At 45.5% G+C, this 14,903-nt stretch overlaps 1 protein-coding gene across 2 annotated transcripts in view; it reads right to left on the bottom strand.

The window, feature by feature from the left end:
- The window catches only part of EFNB2 (ephrin B2), a 46,183-nt gene extending 38,405 nt beyond the window's left edge, over positions 1–7,778 (bottom strand). The window contains exon 1 of one of the 2 annotated variants that reach the window (XM_067712854.1): positions 7,345–7,778. In XM_067712854.1, the coding sequence (XP_067568955.1) occupies positions 7,345–7,466 (122 nt within the window). In that variant the 5' untranslated portion in view covers positions 7,467–7,778. The remainder of the gene's footprint in view (positions 1–7,344) is intronic. The other variant, XM_067712853.1, reaches the window with a different exon arrangement.
- Between the last annotated feature and the right edge of the window lie 7,125 nt (positions 7,779–14,903).

Here is a 14,903-nt window from a genome sequence, read left to right as displayed (position 1 = left end):
GCGTAGCCTTCTGAATGCTTGCCCACCACTGAGTAGTTAGAACGTTTACCTACCCATGCTCTCGAGAATGGAAACAGCAAACTATTAACACTTCACTACTGCCAATTTTTTCTTCATATTTTGTTTGGAGGATTACTAAGAGCAGAAACAACTTGTTTCCCTTCAATGGAGCTGTCTCCTACTATGGTTTTTCATTTGAAAACAGCATGTCTGTGTCCAAAGCCACAGAATGCTTTGGACTAGAATTACATATTTGATATCTATACATCAAAAGGGAAATAAAGAGCCTCTGCTGATTCTCTGCAGGAGCCACAGAAATTGGTGCACCTGGCATTCAGTGTGCATGGAAAACATTTCATAATTTATCACCTACTCTTTTCACTGGGTCGCCGGATCCAACCATCCTTATCCCTAATGCTCCTGCAATAGGCTCTTGCAGGTAGAACGCAAAGCTACGTGTTGGACGCTGGTTTGTAAACAAGTGGCAGGACTTTCCTATATCATTTCTTTAATCATTTTAACCCCGTTCCTCATAGAAAGCTGGAGGCCAGGGCAATTCAGCCCCTCCTTTTGTCCTTTGCCTACCATAAATATGCACCAGTCTGCATCTGAAAGGCGGAAGGAGGCCGCAAGCTTGCTGGACATTTATCATGCTCTGTTCCCTGCTAACAAGCAAATACTTTGGCTGAATGGACCATTAGCAATCATTGTCAGATGCAGAATGCAAGGTGCTGGGATGTGACCAGCTTGTAAATTAGGGAGTGTCCGTTCTCTTTGATGAATCTGGACAAATGCACTGGATCTTTTGATATGTTTTCTGAATTAAATTAGAAAGGAAGGTAAAGTAGCTGGCACTGGGTAGGGCAGGTCTCTGTGCAATGTTTTAAATGTTTTTAAATGGTGAAAGCGACACAGTGACGACCAGAAAAATAGGCAACAAATGCAATAAATCCATAGCTCCAAACAGTTGAGTCAGCTCTCTGAGAATTAGCAACAAAATCCACGAAATGGGTCTGAAATAGAGCGTTTAGGATATAGTGAAGATCTTCAGACATAGAACGTGTTCCTCTAGAAAGTTCCCATGTTCAGAGACCAGCCCTGAATCCCCTCCATCCACGCCAGCAAGACAGACACTTGGGGTGTTTGTAAGCTTTCAGTATTGTCAGCGTCTTAAGAGTTCAGACTTTCCTAAAGAAATGCTGGGACTTTTCTAAGGCCCCAAATAGGGGGCAATAAAGCACAAATCTCCTTTCCGGCTTGACGCAACTGTGATGCCACTCTGCCCCCCAATCACAGCTTCAATGGCTGATTTTGGGTAACGACTAAAATGGAAAGTGTGGACGGCCAAAACAAAAGCCCAGCTCATTTACAAGGTTGTTCAGGACAGGGGGCAATAAGATTCAACAGCCTGGTGAGCTTCTGCTGTTTTTAACTTTCAAGCTGGCAACACTCACACTTTTATAATCCTATCGTTTACACGAAGGGGGCCTGTCCCATTCAGCTCAACTCACAGGAGTGAAACACCATCTCCATTGGGCCCGTTGGTTTGGGCATACTGGATTACTACCGATTTGAATGACAACTCAATTCCCCCTGTTATTTGTTTTATTATATGCTTTTTTCCAGGGTGGGAGAGACAAAACTCAGAGGAGAGCTCTCTGGAAGAGGGAGGGGGACAATGTATAATGTTTACCTCGGCTTCTCCGGGGCTGAAAGATGGCTGAAATCAAAAGGTTTGTGTTTTCTTTTCGGATCCCTCTGGGCCTACCTAGCCCCTCTGGGCTCTGTTCCTTCCCAGCAGGTCCCTGCCTGGAGCCTAAAGAGATGAAGGCGAGCACCGCCAACTGCAGCTAATCCTACAGAACGGCCGCCACTGTTAGGCCAGGAGCTAAAAAGGAAAACCTTGCAGGCCTGAACTAACTGCAGTGATCTGAAGTTTTTAATCAGCCCCCAATCTCAATCTCTGGAAAAGGCAGTCAATGGAATCTACCTTTGCCATATTATCCGCCACCAATGAGCAAGAACTGAGCATCTTTTCTTCCCGGCTTCAACCATCCCAGGCCACAAGTGGGGCTTTCATACTTTCTAATCCGAGTTTCCAAGTCTGTGTGGCTCACACATAATAGCCAACAGCCTGGAGCAAGGGCCTTCCTTTCTACACCCTTTTCAGAGACATGTCATTGCCGACATCCAGCTAATCTATATGTTGCCATGGCTTCACCCTTTATCTGCCTTTACATCTTATGAACTGCATGGATTTACCACATTATTTTTATCTGAAAGACAGAAAATGGTGGTTTTATTGCCATACAATCAGATTACCGCTGCTAGTTTCTCTATGCCTTTTTACCATACTTCAATCAAAAGGGATCAGTTTCTTTATACTCTGCCCTTGATTTACATTACATCTGTAAAGACCCAGTCTGGGTTGTAATCCCCTTATTAACTATGACCAGGGTTGATTTGCCTAAAAATAAAAGCAAATTGTGTCAGACCCTTTCACTTTGTTTTTGATTCGGAACTACAAAATGGATTACTAAAGAAATCTTCAGAGTTCACACGGCTCGTATAGTACTGAATTTAAAATGAGAATTAAACAAGTCAAACAGGAGAGCCATGTCCACGGTTTACATTTTCCATCATGGGAGAAGGGCTGAATTGCTTATGTCTTTGTGTTCTTTGGCTTTAGAGAGACAATGAAGCCACAGGAGTTTTTCCAAGCTGTTCGGAACCCTGTCCCATACCCTACCCTTCCCTCTTTGCTTTTCTTCTACCCTTCTCCCAGCCTCATTCTAATTCCTCCCCCCCCCACAAAAAAAATAAAAAATAAATAAATAAATAAAAACTGGGAGGGGGGGCAGCTCTTCCCTGAAAGAACTAATTCCCGACTAGAAGCTTCTAGTTCTATGGGTTCTGCATATTTTAACCTAAATATTTTAAACAGTTGAACACTCCTATTTAAGGCTCTACTCCACCACACAAAGGGCGAGCTCATAAGCAAATCTATGTAGATATATGATAAATGACCTGAAAACAGGCTCTTTAGGTCAGCAGCCAGCGAAGGCGGAGATTGGGTGGGCCCGAGTATCATTTCAATGATTATTTTCCTTACAAGAGCCCTCCTTCTTTTCGTCTAATTTGCAGTGGGAGAATTTAAGAATAAAGTTTTCATGAAATGCTCAAGTAATGTCCTTCTTAGATTTTTTTTTTTCTTTTCTGAAGAGGGTCTCCAGTCTGTATTTCCTTCCCCCGCCACTCCTATTCCTGTGACGCGTCACTGCAGTCATGCTGGGATCTCAAATCATTTCCCATTAGGTGACCTCGCTGGGAACCGTTGCCAGATGGTGGGTGTCACCCTCAACCTCCCCGGCGCTACCTGAAGCATTTCAGTGCAAGGCCAGGTAGCGATGCCCCTCTGCGGGTAATTATCACGCTGACCCACCGACCAGAGGATTCCTCTCTGTAAATTTCCAGATAAGAGGGTTTACTGATAATTATTCTAAACATACCATTTACTCTCCAGCTGACTATGTATGGAGAAACCATGCCCATCGGCAGTTCTCAGCTGGTCTGGGGCTTGACAGCTAATTTACCTGTCTCCCTGCTTCAGCCTGGGAGTCAGGGACACTTCGGAATGCTGGAGTCATTTGCATTTCTTTGCATCCTGGGACAAGTGTCAAGAGCTCCGCTTTGTGAAAGATTTAGAAGCAAGTGCTTAACAGAATCATCTTAACCTCCAGCTCCCGTTTCTGAGGCTCGAAGCTGTAATTGCTGAGGTTACAAAGTACAGTCCCTGGACACACGATTCCCAAATAAATTCTGTCCTCATCTGAAAAGACGGCTCCCAAACATGTTGTGCGACCTCGCGGCAGCCCCGTCTTTGTGCTCTCCCTTCTCAGTCGTCCCGTGGAACAGCGACAGTCCGTTGCCTACAGTTTATCATCCTGACAAAATGTGAGGAATGTAGATGTGAAAGCACTAACAATTCCACCCCTTGGTGCTTTGGGCTTTTTTTCCTCTCTATATTAAAACCGACAAGATTAACCCAAACGCAAACTGGGGAGCACAGTTCAAGGAGCTATTCAATCCGTGCTGAATGTGCATTTGTTTACCTACAAAAATAAGAATTTCAGACACAATGGAAGGCAGGCTGGCTTATATATGGTACTGAATGGACTGTTTAAACAGCACTATCCATTGTAGTTTATTTTATCAATCTCTGACAGATCCGTATTTATTCAGAGCCTGACTGTGGTGGAGCCCATGTATTATAGGTTATCTGGATATTATCCAGCCATTCTTTTGTATCAAGGCAATCAATACCAGGAATTCACCATTATGTAGGGGAAAATGACCTGGGAAAAGCAAAACGCTTGGTTAACTAGTATATGGTGCCTAGGGAATCGCACCCCTAGACGTAAGAAATGAATGCTCTGCTGAAATTTTCAACAAAGTCAGTGTAACTCACTCTAGAATACCATACCAATACTTTTTTAAAAAAGAGCCAACCATTTTACTTTGGCAAAAACATCGTGCTGGAAAAAAATTGTTCTACTGAAATGCTAAGCCAGGCTTTGCTTTTCTCTCCAGAGTTAAAAAAAAAAGAACCAAAAAACAGAAAAAAACCAACAAACTACACAACCTGAATGGCTACAACTGACACAAACTCTTCCAGAACCTATGGGTGCAGTGATTACCGTTTCAGTATTTGGAACTTCTTCCCACTACTGCAAAAACTCTCGGGGGTGGGAGAGGCAGACAGTGTGATTAAAGTAGTTATGGAGACGGTGAATTTACAAAGGATTTTCTGGACCCTGTATCCAAACAGCTGCTGCACGCTCCCTCTGTCCACCACCTGCTAAAAAAGCTGACCTCGGAATGAAACAAATCTAATTACTGATGGCTGCTTCATTACAAATGAATTGTTCCACAGTCCCGAGGAACTGATGTGCAACTTCAATGCCTTTGATTACCTTCCTGCCACATCCCATTTACTGACGGAAACTTTTCCCTGGAAATAAACATGAGACTTCCCCAACAAATAGGCAACTCCTGGGCACCGGGTTTTTCTGGGTTTTTTTAATTCATTCTCAAACTTAGAAAAGGCTCTTTCATATCATTCATCCAGGAAGAAATCTTTCTGATATTTCAAGCTAGCATTCAGCTGCACAACTTTGTTAAGCAGACCTTTTCCAGGGGACAAATGATCCCTTCCTCTAGGCCAGCCATTAGGTGCGAATTTTAAAAGAAATTCTACTCTTGAGGGCAAGGAGCAATCACGCCAACAGCAACATCGTCTGTACGGGGAGGGAGGCTTCTCCAAAAGCAGGCCTCCAGGACGGTCTAAATCAGTGGCCACAGCTCAGAAAAACAGCCCGACCCTCACAGAAGGCTAGTGAGTAAATATCAGTGAGGAAATATAAGTCACTCCCTTCCCCCAGCGCACGAGGGAAAGAAGACATTCGTGTCGAAACCTTAGGCTGAAATAATGACTGCTCTACCTTTTTTTTTTTTCCCCCAAGTAGGTATTTGTGATCCTACAAACCAGATAACGTCTACTGAGCCGAACGCTGAAGGGATTAATGGGAATTTCTTTAAACAAGATAGAAATGTAAAAATTAAATCCTGTTGGGGGGCGGGGAGGGAAACGCCAAACCAAAAACCGGCTCCCGAAGACGGCCGGCGAGCGAAAGCGCCAAGCGGGGCAGAGCAGGAGGCCTGGGGTGCAGAGGCGCGGCCGGCGCGGCGAGCATCGCGCAGGAAAGAGTGACCCCTGGAGGCAGAAAGCGAAGCCGGCGGCTCCTCCGGCTCCCGGCCCGGCTCCCGGGCCGCAGGTCCCAGCCCCGCGCTTTCCCGCACCACCCGTCGCCTCACGCTGAGGTGGTGGACGAGAGCCGTCACTGCCGCGGCTTTCTCAGCAATTACGATGATCTTACACCCAGGGAAAAAAAAGAAGTCCATCCAAGATCAGGCTCCAGGGAAGGAGGCTGCATTAAGTAACTTCTACACAGGAGCAGTGTTGGGAAGCGCCAACCAGCATCCTGCAAGAATCTCTTGTTTCATCCCATTTACAGCGGTGACGTCTTTCGCCCTTTAATAGGGAATTCTTGGTTAACATGTTGGTGAATCTGAAACTGACCACTCTTAAGAGTGGATGTAATTATTTAATTACGATGTGATCTTTAAATCGATCCCCCATCCCTTTATTTCTAAATCCATGGCCGATTTACTCAACTTCAAATAGGTCATTGACTTTGCTTCTGACAAAGTATGAACAGCCAGTGTCTTCATACTTTCCCCAAGCTTCCCAAGGTTAAAATTCCATGATTCTGTAAAATATTTTTGGCTAGGATTCGAAATGTATCCCCAGAATGAGGTAATATGCAACCCTGAACGCACAGACGACTACGAGTCACGGCCATATATATTTATGGATGGATCGCCTCTTCTAAATTCTAAATGTACTCTGGTTGCGCGGACTGAAAACCTCCGCAAGGCCTGGCTTTCTCCCGGCTGCACTGTTTGATAAAAGCAAGTCGGATCCAAGGATCCCATTCCCGCCCAGGCTCCCCAAGCGCGAAGGCTTCAGGAGCTGCGTCGACTGGGCAGGGCCTTAATTAAGCTTTTGCAGACAGCGTCCCTAAAAAAATCAAGTTAGTTGTCGGGACCACAGAATTCGGGGCCATCGGTTCAGAAGCAAAGGGAGAGGCCGACGTGCAGAGGGTTCCCCGGGAGCAGCCTAAGGCCCGTCTCCCGGGCGAGGAGAAAAGGGCCCGCTGCCCGAGTTGTCCCGAGCAGGCGAGCTCCCCGCGCACCCCCCGGGCAGGCGGCGCGGCGCCCAGGCGCGCGAGCTCCGGGCGTGCCAGGGAGCACAGGCTCCCTTCTCCGCGGTGCGCTTCACTGCCCCCGGCCCGCGCTCCGCCGCTCCTCAGGAGCGCAGCATCCCTGCCTCTCCGGAGCCCGCCAGCCCCTGCGTGCCGCTCAGCCTGTTGGTGGCCCGGCTTCCCGTCCTCTGGAGGAAGTGAGGGTCAGGCCTCGCCATCGGACACCTTCCCGGACGCGACACCCGAGTCAACAGGGCCTTTTTTTTTTTTTTTTTTTAGCGCCGGGGAGCTCCCAGGGGGAAGGAGGACGAGGAGAGCGCCCCTTAGGGCCGGCGCTCCGGCTGGAAGGCCGAGCGGAGTCTCCACGAAGTAAAATGTGGTGGGGGACCCGGGGGCGCGAGGAATCGAGGGTCCAGAAACAGGCTCCGAGGCTCCGCAGCCCGACCCTTCCTCCCGCCGGGACAGCGCGACGCGGCGGACCTCGGGGCGGCGATCGAGGGGGGTCGTGGACGCGACTTACTTGGAGTTCGAGGAATTCCAATAGATGGGCTCTAAAACTATCGATCTGGAAATCGCAGTTCTGCATAAAACCATCAAAACTCCCCAGCAGTACTTCCACACGGAGTCCCTCCTCACGGCCATGGCCAAGCCGCTCCCAGCTCCGCGCACTCCTGGCGTCGGAGGGACAAGGTGCGGGCCGGGAGCCCCAATCCTCTGGGCAGACAAGGGAGAGACTGCAGGCAGTTCCGGGGCGCGCCGAGCAGCTCCAGCGGGCGCCGAGGCCGGTGGCGCTGCCCTCGGGGCCCTCAGAGCGCGGGGCGGGAGCGCACGCGAGGGGCGCGGCGGCGCGGCGGGCTCGGGGATCCGGGTCGCCGCGCCGGACGCAGCTCGGACAGCCGGCTCCCGTGCGGCTCCAGGGTGCCGGGCGCGGGGCGTCAGGGAGGGCGCTCGGCCGGGACACAAAGGCCAAGAGACGGCTCGGCGGAGGCGGCGGGCCGCCTCGCACTATAGATCCAGGGGGGCGGGCAGCGGCCCGAGCGCGCGGGCGCCGCTTCGGCGCGGTTCCATGTCCCGGAGCGCGGAGCGCGGTGCGCGGGCGGCGAGGGGCGTCTCCTGGCGCACAGAAGCCTCCACACTCCTCGCGGCTCCCAGCCCGCGGAGCAGGCAGGAGGGGCTCGGTGCTCGCCGCGGGCGCCGGATGCGCGCGGGCCTTTGTGTGCGGGGAGGGCGCCGGGACCAGCTCCGCGCGCGTCTCCTCGCCTCAGCCGGCGCCGCCGTCCCCGCCGAGGAGAGTCAGCTCGGCCAGCGCGCTGTCAGAGCACTATAAACGCGGGGCCCCGCCCCACACCGTGCAGCCCATTGGCCCGCCGCTCGGCAGCCGCTAGCCGGTTGGGCGGCCGGCCGGTCCGTCAGCAGCCCCCGCCCGACATTGGGCGCCGCGAGGCGGGGCGCGGGCTGACAGGTGAGCCCCGCCCCCTGTCCCGGGCGGCGGCGCGAGCGGCGCGCGGGGGAGCCCGCGAAGGCGACGGGCCTGCGCGTGCACCCGGGGCCCCCCGAGATGGTAGGGGCGGGCGAGTGGGGAGCGGGACAGCCCGGGGCACCTGCCCCCGCGCCCAGCACGCGCTCTCATTGCCCGGCAAGTGTCCAAACTTCAGCAGAGGTACAACGTCGAGGGCGAAACTTTCCCTGCGGAGCGGAAGGCAGTGGGCTTCCCGTGGGTCTCCCTCCTTCACTGCAGAGCGCCCTCTGCGTAGACTGGCTCACACCCCGCTTGCGCAGCCCTTCGCCGCGCCCACCAGGCCTCTCAGTGATGTGTTTCACACCTGGGTTCGGTACCGAACGTCGGCTGGGGCCCGAGCTAAGTCAGTGGGGCCGGGAGACGCAAAACGACTGCCGGGGACGCGGCGCCGGCGAGGCAGCCGACTCCCGGGGCGCGGCCGCCCGGGCCCCGCTCCCTCCGCACCTCGCTTCCCGCGAAGGCAGCACCTCTCCCCCGAGTGCGCGGCGGCACACCCGCGCCCGCCGCGGGATCTTCTCCTTAATTAGCCTCCGGGCCGCGCTCATACCTCCCCAGAGTGACCGGGAATTTAGGGGTGACCGTGACGAATAGCGCCGAAACAGGGAGGCGGCAGGAATTCTTCCACTGGATTCCCGGCGAAGCGCCTGCCTAAGAGCCTCTGGGACGAGCGCCACCGCGCCGCCGCTTCCGCGGACCCACAGCGCCCACTAGCGGCCGGCCTGCGCGCTCTGCCGGCGAGAGCACGACTCTTTGGGCCACCCGGACCCAGACCCCGCGCAGCTAACCGCGTAGAGGGTCCGAAGGAGGGTCGGCAGAAATGACCTGACCAACAGCAGGGAGAGCTCGGCACAAATCAGGCACAGCACAAATGTAACAGTTCTCATCCTTAATGTTTTAAAAGCAAAGAACCGGCCAGTATTCCTACAAATTCTTTTTGTTTTTAAGGCAAATTATCCACGAATTTAAATTTAAAAGAGAAAATATATATGGTAAAAACATCTCGTTTAGATACTTATGTTTTCTTTTCACTCTTCTTTGTAATAACTTTTGTAGGGCTTTATGGGTGAGTTAAGTATTCGTTTTTTGAACATTAAACGTTAATGTACATTTTAACTGGGAGTGTTACATAATTGTGAAGACTAGTTTGTTAAGACCGAAAACACTGAGGCACGCGAGGCACCGAATACATTCATATTATTCCAAGTATGTGAACGAAGAAAACAACTTTATTTTCTGCAGTTTCTAGTTTTAAATGAAAGCCTCCACTTTGAAGGAACATTTTTCTTTAAAGGCTCAAAGACAGTAAACCGATTCGAAGTCATCGTCAGATTCCCAGAGGACTGAAAAACCAGGAAGGAGCAGGCGGTATTATTTCACAAAGGCAAAAGAGTCGTTTTCTAATAAGCTTACAACATTTAAGGGATTCATTTGAAATTTAATATAAATCTAGTTTAATATACTCTTTTAAAAGAACTAAAACTGAGTGTATCTCAGTAACTGTTTCACATTTAGCAAACCTATATTGTGAAATTTAAGTTGTGAACTCTTAGCACCTACATGCTCTCTCGCCAAGTAAACTAGAGGAAATGAAGGAAATCTGCATTGTCTGAAAGTAACCCTGGCTCCCATTTTTAGTAAATCTGATACTCTCAAATCCAAAGCCCTTTACCTTGGGAAAAATGTACATGTTTAAACTGCTTCCTTTTTTTAAAAAACAAAGTGTGTATTTGACCAAAAAATAAATCCCTACACAAAGATTCCTATTGTATAACTTAAGTGTGTGAATATGTATTAACTTACTTTCAGTAAATATAATTAGCTGTAGAAACTATGTGAAAAGTATCAGCAGTAGCAACTCCAGTGCTCTTTAGAGAGTAATTTCAGTAATTAAAAGCATCACCTCAAGCCACTTGTATCTATTGTACATATATCATGCGAGGAAAAAAAATCAGCAACATCTGCATGTACAAGACATTGAAACTTTAAATCCTGTCACATCAGTTGAATACCTCTTTGTATTTGGACTTTTTACAATTGTTGGAGAAACGTGGTTATTTTTGCAAATCTGTAATTCTACCATCACATATTTAACCCGACATCAAAAAATGAGATTTTATTTCAGCAAAGAAAGTTACTTCAACTGTTTCCAGAGTTAAGGAAGAAATTTCTAAAAGCCTAATAAAAATTGGGGGGATTTCAAAGACATAGCCAAGTATAAATGTTGATGGATATAAATTTGAATAAATGTAGAATGAAGTGGCAAATATAAAATTTGGATAGTTCCAGTTTTAAAAATAAGAGGGCAGGGCTTCCCTGGTGGTGCAGTGGTTGAGAGTCCGCCTGCCGATGCAGGGGACACGGGTTCGTGCCCCGGTCTGGGAAGATCCCACATGCCGCGGAGCAGCTGGGCCTATGAGCCATGGCCGCTGAGCCTGCGCATCGGGAGCCTGTGCTCTGCAAGGGGAGAGGCTACAACAGTGAGAGGCCCGTGTACCGCTAAAAAAAAGAAAAAAAAAAAAAAAAAAATTAAAAAATAAGAGGGCAATGAATTTTGCCCAAGTAAGTGTGCCTTACTAGTCAGGTTTCTGCCCCTTTTGAATCCATACGCAAGCTTTGGTCTTTAGAACTTATAGTTGTTTCTTACATATTCCTTGTACAGTAAGATGTACTTCGAAAGACATCTTTAACTCCTATAAAAACAAAGAACAAAAGCCTTATCTAAATGTAATGTTACAGAAAGATTATTCTGCTTTATGTATGTTGATTAAATCTTGTCCAAGCCATGAACTTTCTACATAGCTGGAAGACTCTACTAAACTGCATACAGTTTACCTCATACAAGTCACTGAAATTTTTAGAACTCTCCCACAAATGACACTTTGCTTGGTTTATTCCACGGGAAGACCTTTCAAAACAAGAGTAAAACTCTTTAGATCAACTTCGCCATACATTTCTGTCCATCTATCTGCTTCTAAAATTCCTATTACACATTGTAGCACGTTAGTATCTACTTATTAGTTTGGTAGGAAAAGTATTAGTCATTACATGGGGCTCTTGGTCAAAAGAATCATTTTTCCCTTTGGGAAGTTTCTTAACTCATACCTTACAGACCATACCTATTCTTTATGGAATCAAAATAACCATTATTTTCCACTACAGTAATTTAAATCTCTAGCTCAAATTATCATTGCTTTTATAACGTTATTAACGCAAAAGCAGCCTATGTGGAAAGAATACAGGTTTGGCTCCAACTAGGTAGGGTACCTGGCTCAAGACCTCATTTCCTTATATGTAATCCAACAAGTTGAGAGGGCCAGCTATTTCTAGTCACCATTCCAAATTCGCCTAGGTAGTTCGGTGGAGATAAACACGCAGGTAACAAAACAGCTAGCTGGGCACTTTTATCACTCATTAACTTTAGCATTTCTGTGACTCCCACTTTGCGGACTGATATGATATACACATACTGTATGTTATAATAAAGTTAAATTCTGCTCTCAGCATATAAGGGGTATTACTGACAGCAGTCATAAGGAGACAACCCATCTCCTATTATGGGTCCATCAAACCATTTTTGCTCCTTTATCCCACCTTACAATAAGCTATTCAACAGAGCCAATTGCAATTATATATTCCTTTGTTAATTCATGTTGTCATAAATTTAATTGATGGTGAAAGCCTGGAAAATGAGGAAGGCAACAATCATCATGCAAATGTATACAAAGAACAAAAAGCCCATTTTATTCGAACCCTAATAAACCAGGTTTAGTGACCAGCAGTTGTATTAATCTTAGAAGATACTGACACTACTGAACACACACACACCTTTGCCTGAGTGACAGTAAAACTACTGAACGATGATTTTACTCTTTTACTCTGAAACCTACTGGCTTTAGACGTGGAAATATAAACAAATATGTATAAAAAACAAGACTGTTCCAACATCCTCTGGTCAACCACTGGAGACTCAAGTAAGGAACAATCTTCTTTTAAAATGCATTTCAATCATACAGACACCAACTTTAATTTCTATTGGGCCCTCTGTATCCCCCTTCCATTGCTTCCTAGCTGCAAGTCAGTTACTCTAGTAATTATAGATACACCATATATAATAGATCAGACAATGCCATCTAATCATCTAAAAACCAACTATGGCAAATCTGCTACAAAACATACAGTGCAGTGTTATTAGCAAATTACCACACCACTGGCAACTCCCTATGGACAACAGAACGTTAAAAAAAAACCAAACCCACCCTCAAAACATAAGAGTAAACAAGAAACATTACAAATAACAAAGGTGATGGTGAAGAATCAAAACTGGCAATTCAACAAATGAAAGAATGGGGCCTCCTGCTTGGGCTTCAACACCCTTTCTAGATTTTTTACCTTCGGTGGTCCTTCTGCTAATTAATAACACTCTGGTATTTGTTTATAAGACTCCTGGATGGACTGGCAAGTCTCAAAAATTAAGATATACTGTTTTCAGAATTTCTTATGGCCAATACAAAGCAGATGGATGGTTCTGGGGTAAAGGAGCAGAAAATTGGGACAAATGGTAACAGAAGCTCTGGTTTTATTAACAGCTTTGGAGAAATTTTAGTTAAGAAGGACCCGAATATAAAATGAGGCATTAGAAACAACACACAGAGTTCAATTGGCCAGGATTCTGTACTTATTTTACCTCAGAAAATTAAAAAGTACAAACTTCCTTTTGCAATTTTTTTTTTTGTAAACTATTGTTATTTTGGGGGGAAATTCTTGAAGTACTGGTGGCCATACAGAAAAGCTATGAACATATGTTACTAGCACAACTAACTCAGAAATTAACTGAGGACACAGCCTAATTTGCTACATCTTCGTAAGAGAAACTGGAGCAGTAAACCTTTAACTACAAACCCCTTCCCCTCTTTGCAAGCATTAAAGAGTCCTCACACATAGCTAATTTAAAGGTTTAGTTTATACAATTGATTTAATTCTGCAAACTCCACAATATAAATGGCAATAACTACATATATTAAATACTGTAATAAAAATAAACAGTCATTAGTTAATTCTATAATGCATTAAGAGCAACTTTAAAAAACAAATTGTGAATAAAGGCATACTTAATAAATTAGGGAACATCTGAACTGCTAATAGTTTGGGAAAGAATTTGAACTTTTTACAAAACCAGTGGAAACAAATGAAGAAAACAAATTACTACACATTGCTGTAGCACAGAAAGGATTGGGTGCGTTTTATTAACAATGACATCCTCTTTCCTGCAGCCTGACACAGGAACAGTTCCATTATCTGATGTGAGCCTCCAACAGCAAGCAGATACTGCAGCACGTTACTAAGCAACTTACTGTGATTTCACACTATATGTGGCAGGAAGAAATTTTTTAAAAACGAAAAGGCAGGCATAAGCTGATTTCTAATATTTTAAAGTCCAGGCTACTCTCTTAGATACAATGCTTAGAACACTTGTATACCAAAACAACTTTTAAATGAACATTTCCAAAAACTTGCATATACAACTTAGGTACAATGGATCTGGCACCAAAAAAAAAAGGTTACATTAAAAAAAAAAAGTGTAAGAATCATGAAATAATTAAAGCTAACCTAAATTCTTCAGGTAAATAAAGTGAATGTTTTCGAGTAATAGGTATCATGTTTACTAAAAGTCAGTTCTCACGAGTTCATGCCTATTTAAAATCCTATCTTTAAAGATATGTAAACTTATTTTATTGTTCCTTACCACAATGAGACTTATGGAAGAGCTCAAACTAAAGCAACAGCATTTTTCTTAGCATGCACAAACAAAATAATCTACCATTTAGTCATCTCATGAAGTTATGTTTTCACGTTTAAAAGACTGATCAAAACTGTCTCAAAAATACTGGAAAGTTTCTCTACTTTGATGACATATCTATGCATCTCAGGTAGCATTTTTATATCCATATCCTTTTCTTGAATAAATGTTTTAATACCAGTTCACTTAAACATATGTAAAGATAAATGAGGCAGATTTTAGTGTAGCAAAGTCATCCATAAGATATAACATGCAAAAACAAAACAAAAGCTTGGAAGTTTAAATGTGTTTGTCCCCCCAAAAAACGTGCAGGTACCCTACACTGAAGATGATTTGACTACCTAAGCCTTCTATAAAAGTACAAAGCTAAGTTCTTTCTGATGGCCCACTTTGAAAATAATCTAAAACAGTATAACTTTTTAGAATCATTCTTCTAGTCTTTATTAAGTATAATTTGTGGTAATAATACTTATATCCTAAAATAGAGGCACAGGATTGAGAATTTAAATCTTTTTCTGGGTGCTTAGTCATTCTTAACGGTAATACTGTTGTCATAATTTGTTGTATCAGCATAAATTAGGTATCTGTAAAATAGCCATTAAATACTAATTCTCAAGTATATTTAATGTACATATAAATCCTATGTTAAAAGTGAAAAGAAATATACAGCATAGTCCTAGGATTTCTAGATTGTTGACCATCAAAAAGTAAACCACCCTCTTTTAAGACTTAACAGAACTTTAAAAAAAATTGCTTCAACATA

This window comes from Pseudorca crassidens, chromosome 18 (genome assembly GCF_039906515.1).
Source record: "Pseudorca crassidens isolate mPseCra1 chromosome 18, mPseCra1.hap1, whole genome shotgun sequence".
Classification (NCBI taxonomy): Eukaryota; Metazoa; Chordata; class Mammalia; order Artiodactyla; family Delphinidae; genus Pseudorca; species Pseudorca crassidens.
The sequence above is the reverse complement of the archived record's forward strand: the minus strand, read 5'-3'. Positions and strand labels throughout refer to the sequence as shown.